General features: G+C 45.7%; 1 protein-coding gene across 1 annotated transcript; it reads left to right on the top strand.

The window, feature by feature from the left end:
- The first annotated feature begins 3,655 nt into the window (after positions 1 to 3,655).
- Positions 3,656 to 6,750, top strand: LOC119392656 (proteasome subunit alpha type-3). Its single transcript, XM_037659701.2, has 2 exons — positions 3,656 to 4,034; positions 6,232 to 6,750. Exons 1-2 carry the CDS (start codon positions 3,774 to 3,776, stop codon positions 6,730 to 6,732), a joined length of 762 nt encoding a protein of 253 aa, XP_037515629.1. The 5' UTR covers positions 3,656 to 3,773; the 3' UTR covers positions 6,733 to 6,750.
- Positions 6,751 to 15,630: the final 8,880 nt, after the last annotated feature.

Genomic DNA, 15,630 nt, shown 5'->3' on the forward strand with positions numbered 1-15,630 from the left:
GTACTGGTAGAAGGTGACCATGCACTGCACTACGGGGTAGGACTGGCAGGAGGTGGACGAAGCGATTTCGATCTATTTTTGGTGTTCGTTACAGTTTGGTAATAAAGGCGCGGATAAGCTTCTCGATGCTTACTCATTGTATGCCTATGGTTCGAGGTAAAGGGATATCACCCGGCACTGAATTCGTAATTGTCTTTTTCAAGCCTGATATTTCGTCAAGCGAATATATTTTGCGTCGCGCCTTATGCTGTTTGAACCTATGCTATTCCTGCACATTCCAACGGTGTCGCGGCAGTATCGTCTAGTTCTCAGTCTATACCTGTATAGCGCAGGGGACCCAAACACGCGACCCGTGGGCCTCTCCCTCAGGGCCCACGGCCCGCATATGACTGTCTTCGTCCCAATTTTTCATTTTCTTTATAAGTATGCTCTTAAGCTAAGCAGGCATGGCAGGTCTAAAGCTTTTTTGTCGTGCGGCACCCCCTGCGGCCACCATGTGTTGATACCTAACCGTGAAACAAAACTCTATATTTCAAAATCGGCGTCCTGATTTTGGTCATGTTGAAGATAGGCATCGATATGTTGTTGGAATCCTGCCGCCAAATACCCTTCAGAAACGACCCATATGTGACATATGGGAAAGCTCTTTTTTTAAATGGCAACGTTGGCTGACATTTGGTACGACCTAGCCCCTCTACTCCCCCCTCCCCCCCCTCCCCCCTCCCCCCGCGCTTTTAGCTGTGTTACTGTCCTGGCCCTTGCGGGAGTAAATTTTCCTGAATGCGGCCCGTTAGCTTAGGTGGGTTTGAGACCCCTGATATAGCGAAGGCGAAAGTTCAAATGTTAACAAATTGGGCACACCAAGCAGGCTGCGCATGTCCATCTCGCGTCACATGACCACTGGGGGCCGTGACGAAGCCACGGAAAAAGAATGGCTATGTATAGGAATTGTATGTAACGAGACTCCGTGCAGTCCTTTCGTTTTAGTGGAGGGCTGGAAACTTCAAAAACGTTTCCTCGCTTTGGAGCTCTATGATCGCTCTTGCGATAAGTTACAGGTATATATTTATTATATTACATTTATTACTACGATTACAGAATAACATTTCGGATATGAAATCATAACGAATGCAAATAAAGCACAGAATAACGACATCTTAACTATATAAGCGCCTCGTATTTCTACTTTTAGCTCGCCCGTTTAAGATAAACCAAGTAGCCCCATATGTAAGGAGCAAAAGAAGTTCAGTACTTGTCTCTAATAAAATTTCTCTAAATAGCTTGCCCCACATAAAAAAGCGTTTATTTCGAGAGAAACTCTGAAACATATATGTATGTATGCACAACGTATGTGGAACAAACATGAAGGGGCACTAGAAAGAAAAACAATTTCTTTATTATGAATAAATTACTCTTTAGCAATTCCTAAATCAACACGCTCGCCGGGGCAAGACTCTCGGTAATTAAGTGAGCAGACGCGCAAAAAGGTAAATGCGGGTGCCGACGCCCCCTTTAAGTTGGCGCAGCAGACACCGTGACATCTTAGATTCTGACGGCGTCTAATGGGTCCTACGTAGTTCCTTATTACTAAAAATGAAGTACATTGACCTCTGAGGGGGCCATAGACTTAACATGCCAAGTTCCAGGAAATTTCATAGAGCCAATGTCCCCAAATACGACAAATACAGTTTGAAATCCGTGGCGTCACGCTCGGAGATTTCGGCGCGAAATTAAAAAAAAAATGGAATTTTGACCTTGATTTTCTCGTCTGATAATAAACTTATGATGGTGAAATGAATTACATTCGAGTTCTTAGACTTCACTTTGTCGTCTAAACCGATTCAGTGCTTCACTATAGTGTCCATTTAAGAACCCAGCAAAATCCAAGCCCGGCCCGACCCGAGCCTGCCACCTCGAACCCGGGCCCGGCCCTAAGCCCGGAGATCCAGGCCCGAGCCCGGCCCGGGCCCGCTGTGAGAACTACTTTACCCGGCCCGACCTACGGGCCGGGCCGGGCCCGGGTTTTAGGGGCGTAGCTCCCCTTAGTCTAACCTTGTCACGTCTCCGTTGTCCGGCGTAAACGGATCTCCCGTACAGTACGTGATATATATCGCCCTCTCCTCTCCTACGCTTCCCCCTCTTTCTCCTCTCCTACGGTTCCCCCCCCCCCCTATCTTGCCTCGCGGCGCAGCGGCGCCGACGCAGGCAGCGTCGCGAGGCAGCGTCTTGATTGAAAAAAAATGACCGCTCGCGCTGCACAACCGTTCGCTGACCACCCTGTATATATAGGCACTGGATTTTGACCTCCAAGGTAGTGCGTGTGTGCGATTTCTCCTGTGCGTGATTAAACAATGAAAATTCACAGCGTACATGTAAAATTAAAGTGAGCTGCAAGTCGTCATAACCCTCATCGAACCTTTAGTATAAACGCGCCCGATCTCACGTCGGTGATGATGTACTGGGCAGAATTCACGGAAGATTCACGGTTTACCGATGAACCTCCGCAGCTTCGCCCAGTCATCATCATTCACTCCGTGGATATGCTGTGATATTTTTTTGGGTAGGCCCGAGCCCGTGCAGAGCTCTAAGCCCAACCACCCCACCGTACCAGCGCGCGCCTACGCTTCACGAAGGGCACCGTCCTTGGGAAACCTGTGGACATCTAAATACCACTGGCGTAGGGGTTGAGGTTCAACCACTCCCCCTCAAAATGTTTCAATTTTGCATGTGCATATTTACACAATACAAACGCGCGCACGAACATACATGTACTATATGGTTGAACCCCCCCCCCCTCAACCCGGGAAAAAACTTCTGGCTACGCCCATGCTAAATCCTGCCTTCCCACCACGACGACGCCAAATAATCTTAATAGACTGATTTGGCCCTCAAACCTGTGCCACGCATGCACGCTGTTCCGTATGGTGACAGCATGCAGTCGAGACTCGCTGCACGTTCCCGCGGGCGTATGATAGTTTTCATGTTCGGAAAAAGCTACGCACGCCTAAAGGCATTTACGCGCAAAAAATGATCCCTTGATTCTGCTTCACACAATGAATGCACACGTATGCAACGCAGGATCGCTCACGAAGACGCACGCAGCAGTTTTCATAGGCCAAGTGACCTCTGCGCGCGCGCGCTTTCTGCTTCCTCAGCCTCCTCCCCTAGCAACGCGCGCAACGTGGCAAGCATGTAAGAGACATTACCCGTTTATCCATCCTTCTTTTCTGGAGAATGCTTAATCTAAATTGAAAAGCCAGAATAGAGTAATGGGTACCATACTGTGAATGGCGATTTTTTTATTTCGGCAATGACTGTCGGTTTCGGCAGGCTACAAAAACTGTGGGCTTCGAGATTCGCTTTTTCGCGTCGAGAGAGCTGTTGAGCAGGCTGCCATGTGAATACCATCTACGTACGGCCATGGTACGGCAGCGTAAGTCCGACAAAGAGCAAGAGCCTCAAACGTGGCCTCTACCTGTAGCAGCTATCAGTAGCAACAAAGATGATAGACACTCCTTCAATTGTTGACGATAGAAAAACAGCCGTACGGTTTCATTTTATTTTCTAATAAACGCTGATAGTTTAACGTTTTCGATCATTTTTCTAACCACAAAAGACTTTTGTCGACCCTCCACGCCAACCGTAGCGTCAGTGACATCAACCGTGATTGGGCGAAAGTCGTGTGGAAGCGCGGCGTTGCTTGCAAGTTTTACCGGTCTCTTTGTGTAAAGAAATCTCGTACAGGGGCCCAATTTCACCGTCAACGGGTAGCGATGAGTTCAATCGGAACGGGCTACGATCTCTCGGCGTCGCAATTCTCGCCGGACGGGCGCGTGTTCCAGGTGGAGTACGCTCAGAAGGCGGTCGAGAACAGCGGCACGGCCGTAGCCCTACGAGGCAGCGACGGAGTCGTCTTTGCCGTCGAGAAGCTTGTCACGTCGAAGCTGTACGAGGCCGGAGCCAACAAGCGCATTTTCACCGTCGACAAGCACGTCGGAGTGGCGGTTGCGGGGCTCCTCGCTGACGCCAAGCAGGTAACGGGACTTGCTGGGTCATGCTCTCGCTACCAGGAAATCATGCGCCCTGTATATCCATGTTTTGGTGGTCTTGCAGTTGTTCTTGTCAATGCAGGCCTTGTAATCGTACCGAACAAAGTGTTCCGTGTGGCTCACCGGCAGTCGTGCTTTGCTTGTGTTTTGCGGACGAGCGCTTTTTGACCACTGAACCCCGGTAGTGTTGATCGGCGGAGTATTTCCTAACAAATAACTGATATCCGGCAATTTTTACCATAGCCTTAGTAACTGGTGAGCTGCGATCTTACGTAGCTATGTGTGATGGCCTCAACTGTGCAGATTCAGTGCACTAAGTTGTCGCCTGAACGTCTGAAGGGGTGTAGTCCACAATCTTGCAGCGATAATGAAGATTCGCGTGTGGCTGGGTGTCGTTTCGAGCTAAGTTCACAGTTATCCGATTAGTGTCACCGAGTAATGGTTGAAGGGGAAGTAATTGACCTAAGCAGCAAAGAGCCCGGGATTGTTTATGCACACGCGAGAACTGCTCAACTCGCGTTAGCGGCTCAGAACGCGCTGCCATACAAATACCTGTGTTCAGCACGTACTGATCGCCTAACGCAGTGCTTGGTAAGCCCTGATGCAGACACATGTATGGCCGTGTTTTTGAAGCGTGCTACATTAGCGAACAGTTGCGGCTTGCATTGACAGAAGCGTGTAGATATCACCACAAACTAGACTAGCATCGGCCCTTTGTGGTGTCTACAAGATCCACTGCATTGCAGGTGTGAAGAGGAATATTTGTGGTGCACGGCCTACTAAAACATACAAATAAGGGTGCAACAGTGAGAATATGGTATGAGAGTACTCAAATGCACCACACAGCTTTTTGAGTTTGTTAGAGGGGGCAACGTCATTGAGAACATAAAATGCACTTCTCACTTTCAGGGACACAACTGAAAAGTTGTGAAGGAATGCTGCACATAATTTAGAAAGTATGTCGGTTGTCTTTTGTTATTTCCCTACAGAGGTCTATGTGCAGTGTCTCAAATTGTCGCTTTGACTGCATCCAGTACTTGCATAATTCGTAACCATGACGATGTTCCAGTGGCATTATAATATGCATACATTAGTATTCATTTTTGTACACCTGTGAAGTGTTTTTGTTTTCATAACCATAATAAAAAAGATGCTTCATAAGATGCTCATTCTAGATTCCTCTGCATCTTTTGTTGAATGCGACACTTTAATTTATATACAATTTATAACAAGCAGAAGACACATCAAAACAAAAGACACATTGGACCTCACAGTCCAGTGATGTGTCCGTGATGCTAATGATGATAATACAGAAGGCCTGTGCTAGTGTGTATACGCATCTAATACTACATGACAGCATGTCAATCTTTACGCATGTTCACGAGTAGTTTTTTGGCAGTGTGTTACACATTCATGTGCTGGCCTAGGGACAGTGGTGGTGTGCTGCTGAGCTTGAGGCCACAGGTTAGATTGTTTGCAGTGGTCAAATTTTGAAGAAGATAAAACTGCAATACTTTCTGTACTACGTATTTGTTACATGCCAAAGGGCCCCGGCTAGTCAAGTCAATCTGAGTCCCCCACTTCAGCATGCCTACTGATAATAATGTTGTTTTGGCACTTTGAACCCCCAGAATGTAATTTTTTTCTGTATGCAAGACTGTTCTGGCCATACCTGCTGCCTTGATTGCAGTGGGTCTGTACAGAGAATGGCAATGCGGCAATGGCATAACACGCTGCCACAGTGTACTCTTACTTTGCAAGCAATGGTGAATCGTGGAGCACATACACAAAGATAACTTGAACCATCTGGAAGAGCAAAGCTTCCATCCTGTCATGTAGTGTGGGAAGCACAAGTGAAGTGGTGTGGCTCTCAGTGCCAAGCAAGCCCAGTCGTCGCAGCACTAAGCAGTAGGATTTGGCAAGCGCTTGGAGGGGTCCATTACTTGTGGTCGCAATTGTAACTTACATCTGCAGAAGTCGCAATCATGCATCTGTCAAACTGAGCAACTCGCAAGTATTAGGCTTATTTTATGGAAAGTTCATTTTGTGGATGTCGTGCCGCAAGTCATTGGCCTGGCTTCCAGCTCTTTACATGTGTCCTGTCTATTAAGCTAACACATCTTTTGAAAAAGCTGATTGATGCAATTTTCACAAGGTATACCTTCTTTTCTTTTTGACACAGGTGGTGGAGACAGCACGTGTGGAAGCATCCAACTACCGCTCCGAGTACGGGTCAGCCATCCCACTGAGCTACTTGAAGGACCGTGTTGGGTTGTACATGCATGCGTACACGCTGTACAGTGCTGTGCGACCCTTCGGCTGTGGTGTGCTCCTTGGCAGCTACGACGTAGACGGGCCACAGCTCTACTGCATCGACCCGTCGGGAACATCGTGGGGCTACTTTGGCTGCGCCATCGGCAAGGCACGCCAAGCTGCCAAGACCGAGATGGAGAAGCTGAATTCAAAGGACCTGGACTGCAGGCAGCTCATCAAGGAAGCGGCCAGGATCATCTACGTTGTCCATGACGAGGTCAAGGACAAGAACTTTGAGCTGGAGCTCAGCTGGGTTTGCAAGGAGTCTGGTGGGCAGCACCAGTTTGTGCCCGACAGTGTCTACACCGAAGCGGAAACGCATGCCAAGACCGCACTTGAAGAAGAATCGGACACAGATGAGGATATGTGATAAGCTGCTCACCAGGGAGGGGGGAATGAAAAGAAAAATAAAAGTTCTTGGCCAGAAACAAGCAAAACATGCTTGCAAGGTTGCTTCCGTAAAAATAGAAGCAACCTTGTATGCTGTGTTACACATATCGACAGCCCTCTGATACAGGCAGCCAGTACCTATTGCAGGTGGACTGCTCATGCAGGAGTAGAATTGCAGTCAATTTATGACATTGGTTGCAACTGTACAATTGACGTGGTTCTTGCATGAAAGAGTATAAACGCGAGCCGATGAGGTTGTCCACCCAATACATTTTGCATTGATGTGGCTATGAGGAACGTTCATGCTCATGACCTTTAAGGTTTCTTTTCTCCTTCCATTGGGGTTAGCATGCTGGATGTTAAAACGAGAGAAGACAAGATGGGGTGCCTCTCTTCTCTTGTTTTTTACTCGTTCTCAGCCTGCGCTGCAATTCTTTCGTTAAGCTATGCACCAACTCGCCCAACGTTACACTCTGCTAAATGTGGTTCTACGTCAAGTAAAAAAGTTGCATGTGTTGCTATGTGACATTATTTACGGCTGGTTTGTGTGTGTGATATTTTTATAAAGTGCTTTGGGCCACTATCTATCTAGCAAGACACTACCAAGTTCACACGGGGGCACTGACAAAAAAATTTTCAGTTTCTTTGCATCAAATGAAAGACTAGGTCCTCAAGAGCCTAGAAAATGTACTGGTAAGCGTGAGAGCACCCTGAAAAATGAATTACATGTTCCCAAAAGCTAGTTTTGGCTCCTGCTGTACCTTGACGTCACGACACGGTATGAGCTCGTCATGTGCTCGCACAAGATATTGTGACGTTTCCACCACGCTTTGCTGCGTGGCTCCATTGGTGACGCACAAGCGGCCATTTTGTATGTTTTGGTGCCTGACGTCATCACAACATGCCATACTGGCGTGTGAAGTCACCAGAATTGACACTACCCTGACGTCACTCTAGTGTCGAGGTCAGTGGGTGCGCCACGTGAAGTGACTAATATACAAATAAAATGTCTTATCGGCATTTACTCAGCTTTACACTTGCTCAGACCCTTCTCTGTATACTGAAGATTTGTTTGACGGAGTAAACTCAGCTTCGAAAATTGGTGTCAGTACCCCTTTAAACTTACTATCATGTTTCACGGTTCTATACACACTTGGTTTCAGTTCAGGCCAGTGGCAGTACGCTGATGCACATGTAGTGCTCTTTAATCTTAATCACTTCACAAGTATCTCTGACTAGGCTACATTGTTTTAATGTTCAGGTATTTCGGCAGGTTATGGAGAACAGTTCATTGGTGTTGTACTAATAAAAAATTAATTGGCTAACTGCACCTCACAGGTATATACAAAATACCGGTGATTTGCATATACTACATATGTTTATATTGGTCGGACAAGGCAGTATTGAGAACACAAAAACAAGGTAGCGTCAGGAGACCATCAGTTCAATCCAGTTTATTTTTGCCATCAAGCAAAGCATGATAGCCGAGGAGCCCGTGGTAAAAACGATCTTTCGATAGCTTGACAACGCTGTGGACACCTACAACAAACAAACACCTAGGCGGTATTGCAGCAGCATGAAAAGGAAGCGTAAAGATTGCTGCAATTCCATTCCACTATTTTGCTCGTTAATGACTCGTGATCAGAGTGAGACACGATTGTACCACCACTTTAGCTTAACTGTATGGTGTTTGTCTCTAGAACCATGGATGCTGATTGTAAAGTTTGAGGGCTTGTGCGTGTAACATGTGGTAGCAACGTTGCTCTACGCTGTCGCTTGGTGTAAACCTTGCAGGTTTATGTCAACAATGAAATTCATGTTAGCCCAGAAACCATAATGCATTAAGTAGGAGGGAATACTGGGCAAGTTGGTATAGATTCATCGTGGCTAACAGCACAACTAACGCAGACAAAGAAAAGAAGGGGACACACGACACAGTGCTGCGATTGTATCATCCACTTTTTGATAAATGTTTACGATAACGACAGTGCTTAGTTGTGCAGAGTATTTTGAGTTGATTGGCTATGAAGGGCTTAGGCCGGGTTGGCCACTAGGTGCTCAGTTTGTGTATTTATGTTCGCGTTTTTTCTCCCATTAAACTTCAGTTGAAGATAACGCTGTGTTGTGTGTCCCTTCTTTGTCTGCGTTAGCCGCGCTGTTAGCCACGATGAACCATAATGCGTACTTGTTTCTCGAGTATGCGTTGCTTTCACTGATTGCTACCACGATACCGCATACTTTATCATAGCTGTGCTGCGACTACAATAGCATAGGGCTCCAGGTACTGACGTCTGAAATCTGGGCAGCATGGTACATAACCACGTTGGACACAAGAAAGGAATATTAAGGTACTTAAAGGGACCGACAACTGGACAGAACGTGTGATTAGATCCTGGTAGAAATGAAAAGACCGTGAAATGTAGTGACGGATTCTAGCATCCTTTTCGCGTTGTGAGTAGGATTTATATTTTTAATTCGTGCTTAAAAGTAACAAAAACCGGTATGTCGCGCAGCCTAGCGGAAGAGCCTTGAAGCTGGATTATGAAGACGGTCACTTTGCTGTACGTAGTCTGATGCTGTCATGCGCGCCATAATTGGTCCTCAAAGTTATATGTATATTATTATCTATTCCCGCTCTGTTCTGTGTTGCCTACGAGGTAAAAGGAGTTGCACGGTGAGAAGCGGCGCTGCCTTCTCGGCTGCCAGTGGCCCATGTAGAGCCGTGGCGCATGCACGCGGAGTGCCCGCATGTGCAGTAAACCGCCGCGCTCGAACACAAACAGCTCTCGCGCTCACTGTTTGCAGCATGTGTTGTCAAGTGTGTGTAAGACTTCATATTTGCCGCAAATAGAAAAATTCTGATTAAAAATGTTTCACGGCGTTTTCCACGTTGCCATTCCGCGGCTAGACACTCTTACCAGTTAGCCTTCCAATGCGCTAAAGAAAACAGGTGCCCTAAAAATTGGTTGTCAGTCCCTTTAAAAGGGTTTGGATGCAAGCTCGTTGGTAAGAATCCACCTAAAAAATACAGCGCTAGTTTACACATGGACAAGGGAACATCACACGAGGACGGGTGCTGACTGCCAACAAAGCTTTTAATGTGCTTGCACAAATATATAGGTTATGAAAGGGGAGGGGGGGTTAAAGACGAACATAGTTGCAGTTGCACGTGGCATCTGTCCTGTGTACTTGTTGGAGCTTGTGTTAATTTTGATCAGTTTTGAAGTGTGCATTTCTTTTTCTTTTCATTCCACTCCCATTGGCATGCAGCTGCAATTTGATCTTGTGGCCTCAAGCTCAGTACTATCACAGTGTCACAGCCATTGGGTCGGTGCACCAGGTAGGGTCAGATAATGTGAGAGCATGCATGCAGACAGTGGACTAAACAATGTTGCTTGTTGGGCAAGTTGGAACAAGTCAGTCATAATGATATTTAGTGCAAACAGTAGACAACAGACAAAGGAGAGGACATAGGCGTCTACATCCTCTCCTTTGTCTGTTGTCTACTGTTTGCCCTAAATATCATTATGAGTGGACTAAAGGATGAGAGACAGTGCGAGCTGGTGTAGTAACTGTGTGCAGTAGACTTCATGCTCTTCTGCACTGTCATTTGCAGTACCATAATCATGTAAAAAGTCTTTTCATCTCTGTTGGTGTTCAAGTTCAGGTTGTATGTAGCCCACCTGAAAGATAATCGGTACCTTGCTCTGGGACAGTCAAGTGTGAAGGAGGGCCGTCCGTAACTCGTTCTGTCAAACCTGGATCAGTGCAACATTGTGCAACAAATGAACTGAATTACTACGTCTAAAGAACTCTTCTTCTCTGGCTTTGAAAGCAAATATATAGAGTGGAGCTTTTGAAAGCATACTGACAGTCTAGGAGAATTTCAAGCCACTTTAATAATTATTGGGGTTTTACGTCCCAAAACCACAATATGGTTATGGGGGATGGCGTAGTGGAGGGCTCCAGAAGTTTTGACCATCTGGTGTCCTTTAACGTGCACCTAAATCCAAGTACATGGGCCTCAAGCATTTCGTATCTATCGAAATGTGGCCGCCACGGCCAGGATTCAATCCTGAGACCTTTGGGTCGGCAGTCGAGCACCACAACCACTAGACCAGTGATTCTCAGCCATGGATGCTTCGGGGACCCTTTGTAGACTGGTGGAAGTGGTGAGGGATTCCTTGCAGTGAGAGAGAAAAAAATGAGGGGGGTGGGGGGTGTCATAGATTAACACAGCATGCAGCGTGAAGTAAGTGTATTTTGTTTCTCCGTGGCAAAAAAGATGGTCAAACAAAAGTGGCACGCCAATTTGATCTCAACAACTTGTCAATAAGTTGTGCGGTCTGCAGCCACATTTCACCTGTTTCTAGCTATGCTTGCTCTTGAAATATGTAAGCCTCGAAAAAGGATATGTCGTAGAAAATTGAAACAAAAGCTTCTTGGAGGAGGGAAAACACGAGTCAGCTCCGCCGCAGTGTAAAACCATTATGCGGTGAAGCATACCAGAAATCAGAAGGGGCCGCTGTCACTGGACATAGTCTGCGTTCTAAAAAGGCGTTTTTGTTGTTGTTGTTTTGTTCGAGGATGGGTTTCGCGGACCTCCAGAAATGGCTTCGCGGACCCCCTGGGATCCGCAGACACCCACTTGAGAACCACTGCACTAGACCACCGTGGCGGGTTTCAAGCCACTTTCATTTCCTCTGATATTGTATGGCTTGTTAACTTTCATAAAGGTAGGCAAAGTATGGACGGCGCAAACATTGCGCACCACTTGGTTCAACCGTTTTTTGCAGCCATTTGTTACCAATGTTTGTCAAAGTGACCGGAATGATAGGTCATCACACAGCAAACGCTCACTGGATGACATCTGTGCAATTCTGCTTCTGGGAGATACTGGGTGTTTTTAGGAAGGGCAATTCCGTTGTACACATGCCATTGGTGGTGACAGGTGATATGTGGTAATTAGTTGCTAATTAACAGAAATTTTATTATTGAGATAAGTTTGGTGGGATTATCGTGGTAGTGGAATTAAAATGACCTTATGATAGAAAACTGTGCAGCCATATGAACACTTCTGCCTGCCAGTTGAAGTTTTGGATGCTTTTGAGAGTGTAATTTCGTGCTACAGTTCTGTGGCTAATTGCACTTTTTGAAATCAAAATGCAGACATGGCATTTACAGATAGCCCGCTTCCATTTCATTATTAAGATAAGCCTGTGACAGTTAAAAATTATTTTTGCTAACTAATTAGTAACCAATTACCTCTCACCAATTACACCATTGCTACAACTGGCAATGTCATGTATCCAAAGGAACTGCCATTTTTATTTCAACATGGCCATTTTAAAATATTCCATCTCTATAGAAACGCCTTCTATAGAGGACATGCAACAATCACTCGTGTGTGAAGACTCAGAACAGCACAAAAATATATATAGCCTTACAGGAAAGAAGATGACTTTTAAGGGCTCGTTTTTCTTTGTTAGACACAATATCAATGAGAACTGTTAGTTCTCATTAATATAGCCTTACAGTAGCGTAGCCAGAAATTTTTTTCGGGGGGGGGGGTGCTTAACTATACTTTATGTAGGTATGTTTGTGCATGTTTGTATGTGTGCGTGCATATATACACATGCCTCCTGGCTATGCCAGTGTACCCTTAGAAGCATGTCAATATTGTGAAGTTTTCAAAATACATCCCCAAGCAGCTGTGCATAACCAACACATAAATGTTTGTGCAGCTTTTGCACTCTTTTTACACTGTTTTCTTTTCTATATCTGACCAGTAAAGTCACCTAAATTCGGGTATTTCTGAAGCTCCCCTTGATCCAGGCTGTGGTGGCAACATTTACAAGGAGGCAAAATGCAAAAAAGGACCACCCATGGACCTTGGCAATCCGCCACTCTTATTTTCCTGTGCTGCCCTCTGCCGTTTTGGTAGGGCCGGGACAACAGGTACAGCCAGAAGCAAAGCTTCCGAGATGGAGGGACATTTCGCGACTTTTCCACCAGGGGAAGGGCGCATGCTCCGGGGCGTCATGAAAAAGGCGGATTGTGGCGTGCATTGCAAGGGTTCTAACTTCTTGGGTCCTTCCTAAGAGAAATCAAGGAGAAAGCGTTTCACTTTCCGTGCCCCTTCATTGAACCCTTCCTTGAATCTTCTTTTTCTTCTCAGTCAATTGCATCGATCCTCCCCCACCGACGCTTTCTGCACCTCACACGGTGCAGAAAGCTTCAATGGGGGAGTGGCCTCCAGGATTGGACAAGCAATGATGTTCATGAGATGTCCTTATCATGTGTCATGATAACATAAAAAATTTCGGTTATCTGTGACGTCACGATGACGTAAAAAAATAAATCAAGCTCCCTCCTTCTCACTGACCGAGCACAGCTGCAGCTTCTGCACTGCAAACCACTTTCTGCAGCGCACAGCACATTTTCAAGATCACCATACGAGGAGGCACTTAAGACTAGCACCTTAAAATGTTTTTGTACGTAAGTTTAGGTTCGTGTTGAAGAACACCGTGTGGTCAGAATTAAATGGAATCCCCAGCTACACCTTGCTTTGCAAGCAAGCAAGCAGATTGCAGTTTTGGTATGTAATAACCCAGAGCTTAAGATTTATACTGTGTCGACTTCTTTAAACGGACAGTTAACACGTGCAATACTTGATGTTAACAGATGTTAACAAAGCAATAAGTTTTATGGCCTTGCCTATTTAAGGCACAATGGCTCTTACACTTTGCTGTCTGTTTGTTCTCTGATACTACAAATGCGTTCCTGCCACATTATTCACTACTGCTTTGGCATGAGAATTTTATATTGAACCCCAAAGAATATGCACTAGTGCTTGAATCAGCAAGTGCATAATGTAAGCGGATTGCACCTGTCACACGGTCAATGTTTGGCGGTCACACTTTTGTTGCTCAAAATTTTCATCAGTCGAATCAAAGACGTGTTACAAGACAGTGACCACCATGATGCTAGTGAGAGGCAGACGCTACCCAAAGAAGACATAGAGGAATTTGAAAAAGCAACAAGGGTGAGCTTAGACCAGTAGAGGTATCATCTATGATCCCGAGTTATTGGAACAACTGCACTATCACGCAGTTAGGCTTTGTTGGGCAGCCAGCCTCTCAATAGCAGGAGGCATGATGAGTAAGTGAACAGCTGGAACACAATGAAGGGTAATGTGGGCAATGGCATAGCGAGGTTCATCTACAGTGAAAGCTTTTCGCAGGTATTTTGGATTCAACGGCCTTGTTCCACTTTGTGTGCTTATGCGGTCTCATTGTGCAAAAGCAGTTGCCTCAGCTCAGCATGATGGACAACTGATTAGCGGAGTGCACACAATCATGGGCCTTGCGCATGCACGCGTTCTCGTAATGAGTAATCCATCATGCTATGCTGAAGGCCCTATTGAGAGCACCCCCTCCCATCCCCACGTTGGCATGACAACTACTTCACTTTTAAAGACGATAGTCTTTCTTGGGATACTTAAACGGAGAAATTTTGGTCTGTCTTTCTGTTTGTCAGCACGTCCCTCGATTCAGCCACTCGGACAAAGTTGAACCACTTGCCCAAGGGCCAGCCATCTTGAACGGCTGACTAGGTTCATACTTGTGTACACTGTCGATCAAAAAGCAAACATTACACATATCTGAGGCGCAACATCACTAGGTAAGTATTAGGTGGTGCGTTCCTTTAATAGAAAATGCATACATACGTAATTCTAAAGACCCTAGTTTCTTAGGCTGCGCTGAAAATGCGACTGCGCTGAAACTTGCCTTCCTCCGTGCCCTCTGCACGAGCTCATTGTTGTGTTTCGGTTTCAGTTCTGTATTGCACTGTATGAATGTCATGGGGCGCCACTCTAGCATTCCTGTTTTACCCAGGCGACATGTAAATAAAAGAGTGTGTGGAGAGTACTCGTTAAGTGCAGACGTTTCTTCTGCTTCAGCGCTTCGCGCCAAACCGCGTGTTCGGGCTGGCTGGCGTCCCGCCGGTCACGTTGGTCACCGCCGGTCTTCGCCTGCTGCTGCGCCGGGACTACCAGCCCGCAACACAGCACTCATGTTTCCCAACGTATTGCCAGATGGCGTCCATATCTCACGCAGCGCCTCTTCCATCGTCTTTAGACGACATTTGCAGCGAAGCACGCAGATACGCGGCCAATTTTTTAACCACAAAATTCTTTTAAAACATTTCTCGAGCCATCCAAAATCCCCTTTCAGATTATATACATGGCAATTACCATGTTTTTTAACTCGTACCTGCATATAACCCGCACCCATAACTTTAACTCTACAAAAAGGAAAAAAAATGCATATATAACCCCTGCATATAACCCACAACCTCACTTTTTAAACACAAATTTTTCGTTCTTTGGTGCGGGTTATATGCGAGAAAATATGGTATATGTGGTAAATTATACGCATGCAAAATATGCTAACTGATTTCTACTATGACGCAAGAAAGACAGTGACCAATTGTTTAGGTGTTATGGCACTGATAACTACAAACATGATGTCGTCATACATTACTGTACACAGCATAAAAAAATGAAAAAAGGTCCATTTTCTTTTGGAGAAAACAGAAAAAAAAAAACCATTTATCATGATGCACCTTAGCTGCACCTCGCGTAACACAGCACCCTGTTGCCATTAAAATTTTTTTTTTTTTAACTTTGAGAGATCTGCCACAAGTGCAGCAAGAGTTTTCATAATGGCATCAAATAAATGCATGGAGCCCTCTTTGACCCAGGCACTGCAGCAACGAATTAGCAAACTTGCTTGACATCCAGTGGCTAAAATCATCCGAAGCCCATCCAAACAGTACTGATGCATTTTAAATAACTGCACGAGACAATTATATA

Source organism: Rhipicephalus sanguineus, chromosome 1 (assembly GCF_013339695.2).
Source record: "Rhipicephalus sanguineus isolate Rsan-2018 chromosome 1, BIME_Rsan_1.4, whole genome shotgun sequence".
NCBI classification, from domain to species: Eukaryota; Metazoa; Arthropoda; class Arachnida; order Ixodida; family Ixodidae; genus Rhipicephalus; species Rhipicephalus sanguineus.

Bases quoted from the DNA above. Each gene is read 5' to 3' on its own strand.
- LOC119392656 (XM_037659701.2), top strand. From the start codon at position 3,774: ATGAGTTCAATCGGAACGGGCTACGATCTCTCGGCGTCGCAATTCTCG. The intron at 4,035-6,231 runs GTAACGGGACTT...TTTTTGACACAG, and splicing joins TCCTCGCTGACGCCAAGCAG to GTGGTGGAGACAGCACGTGT.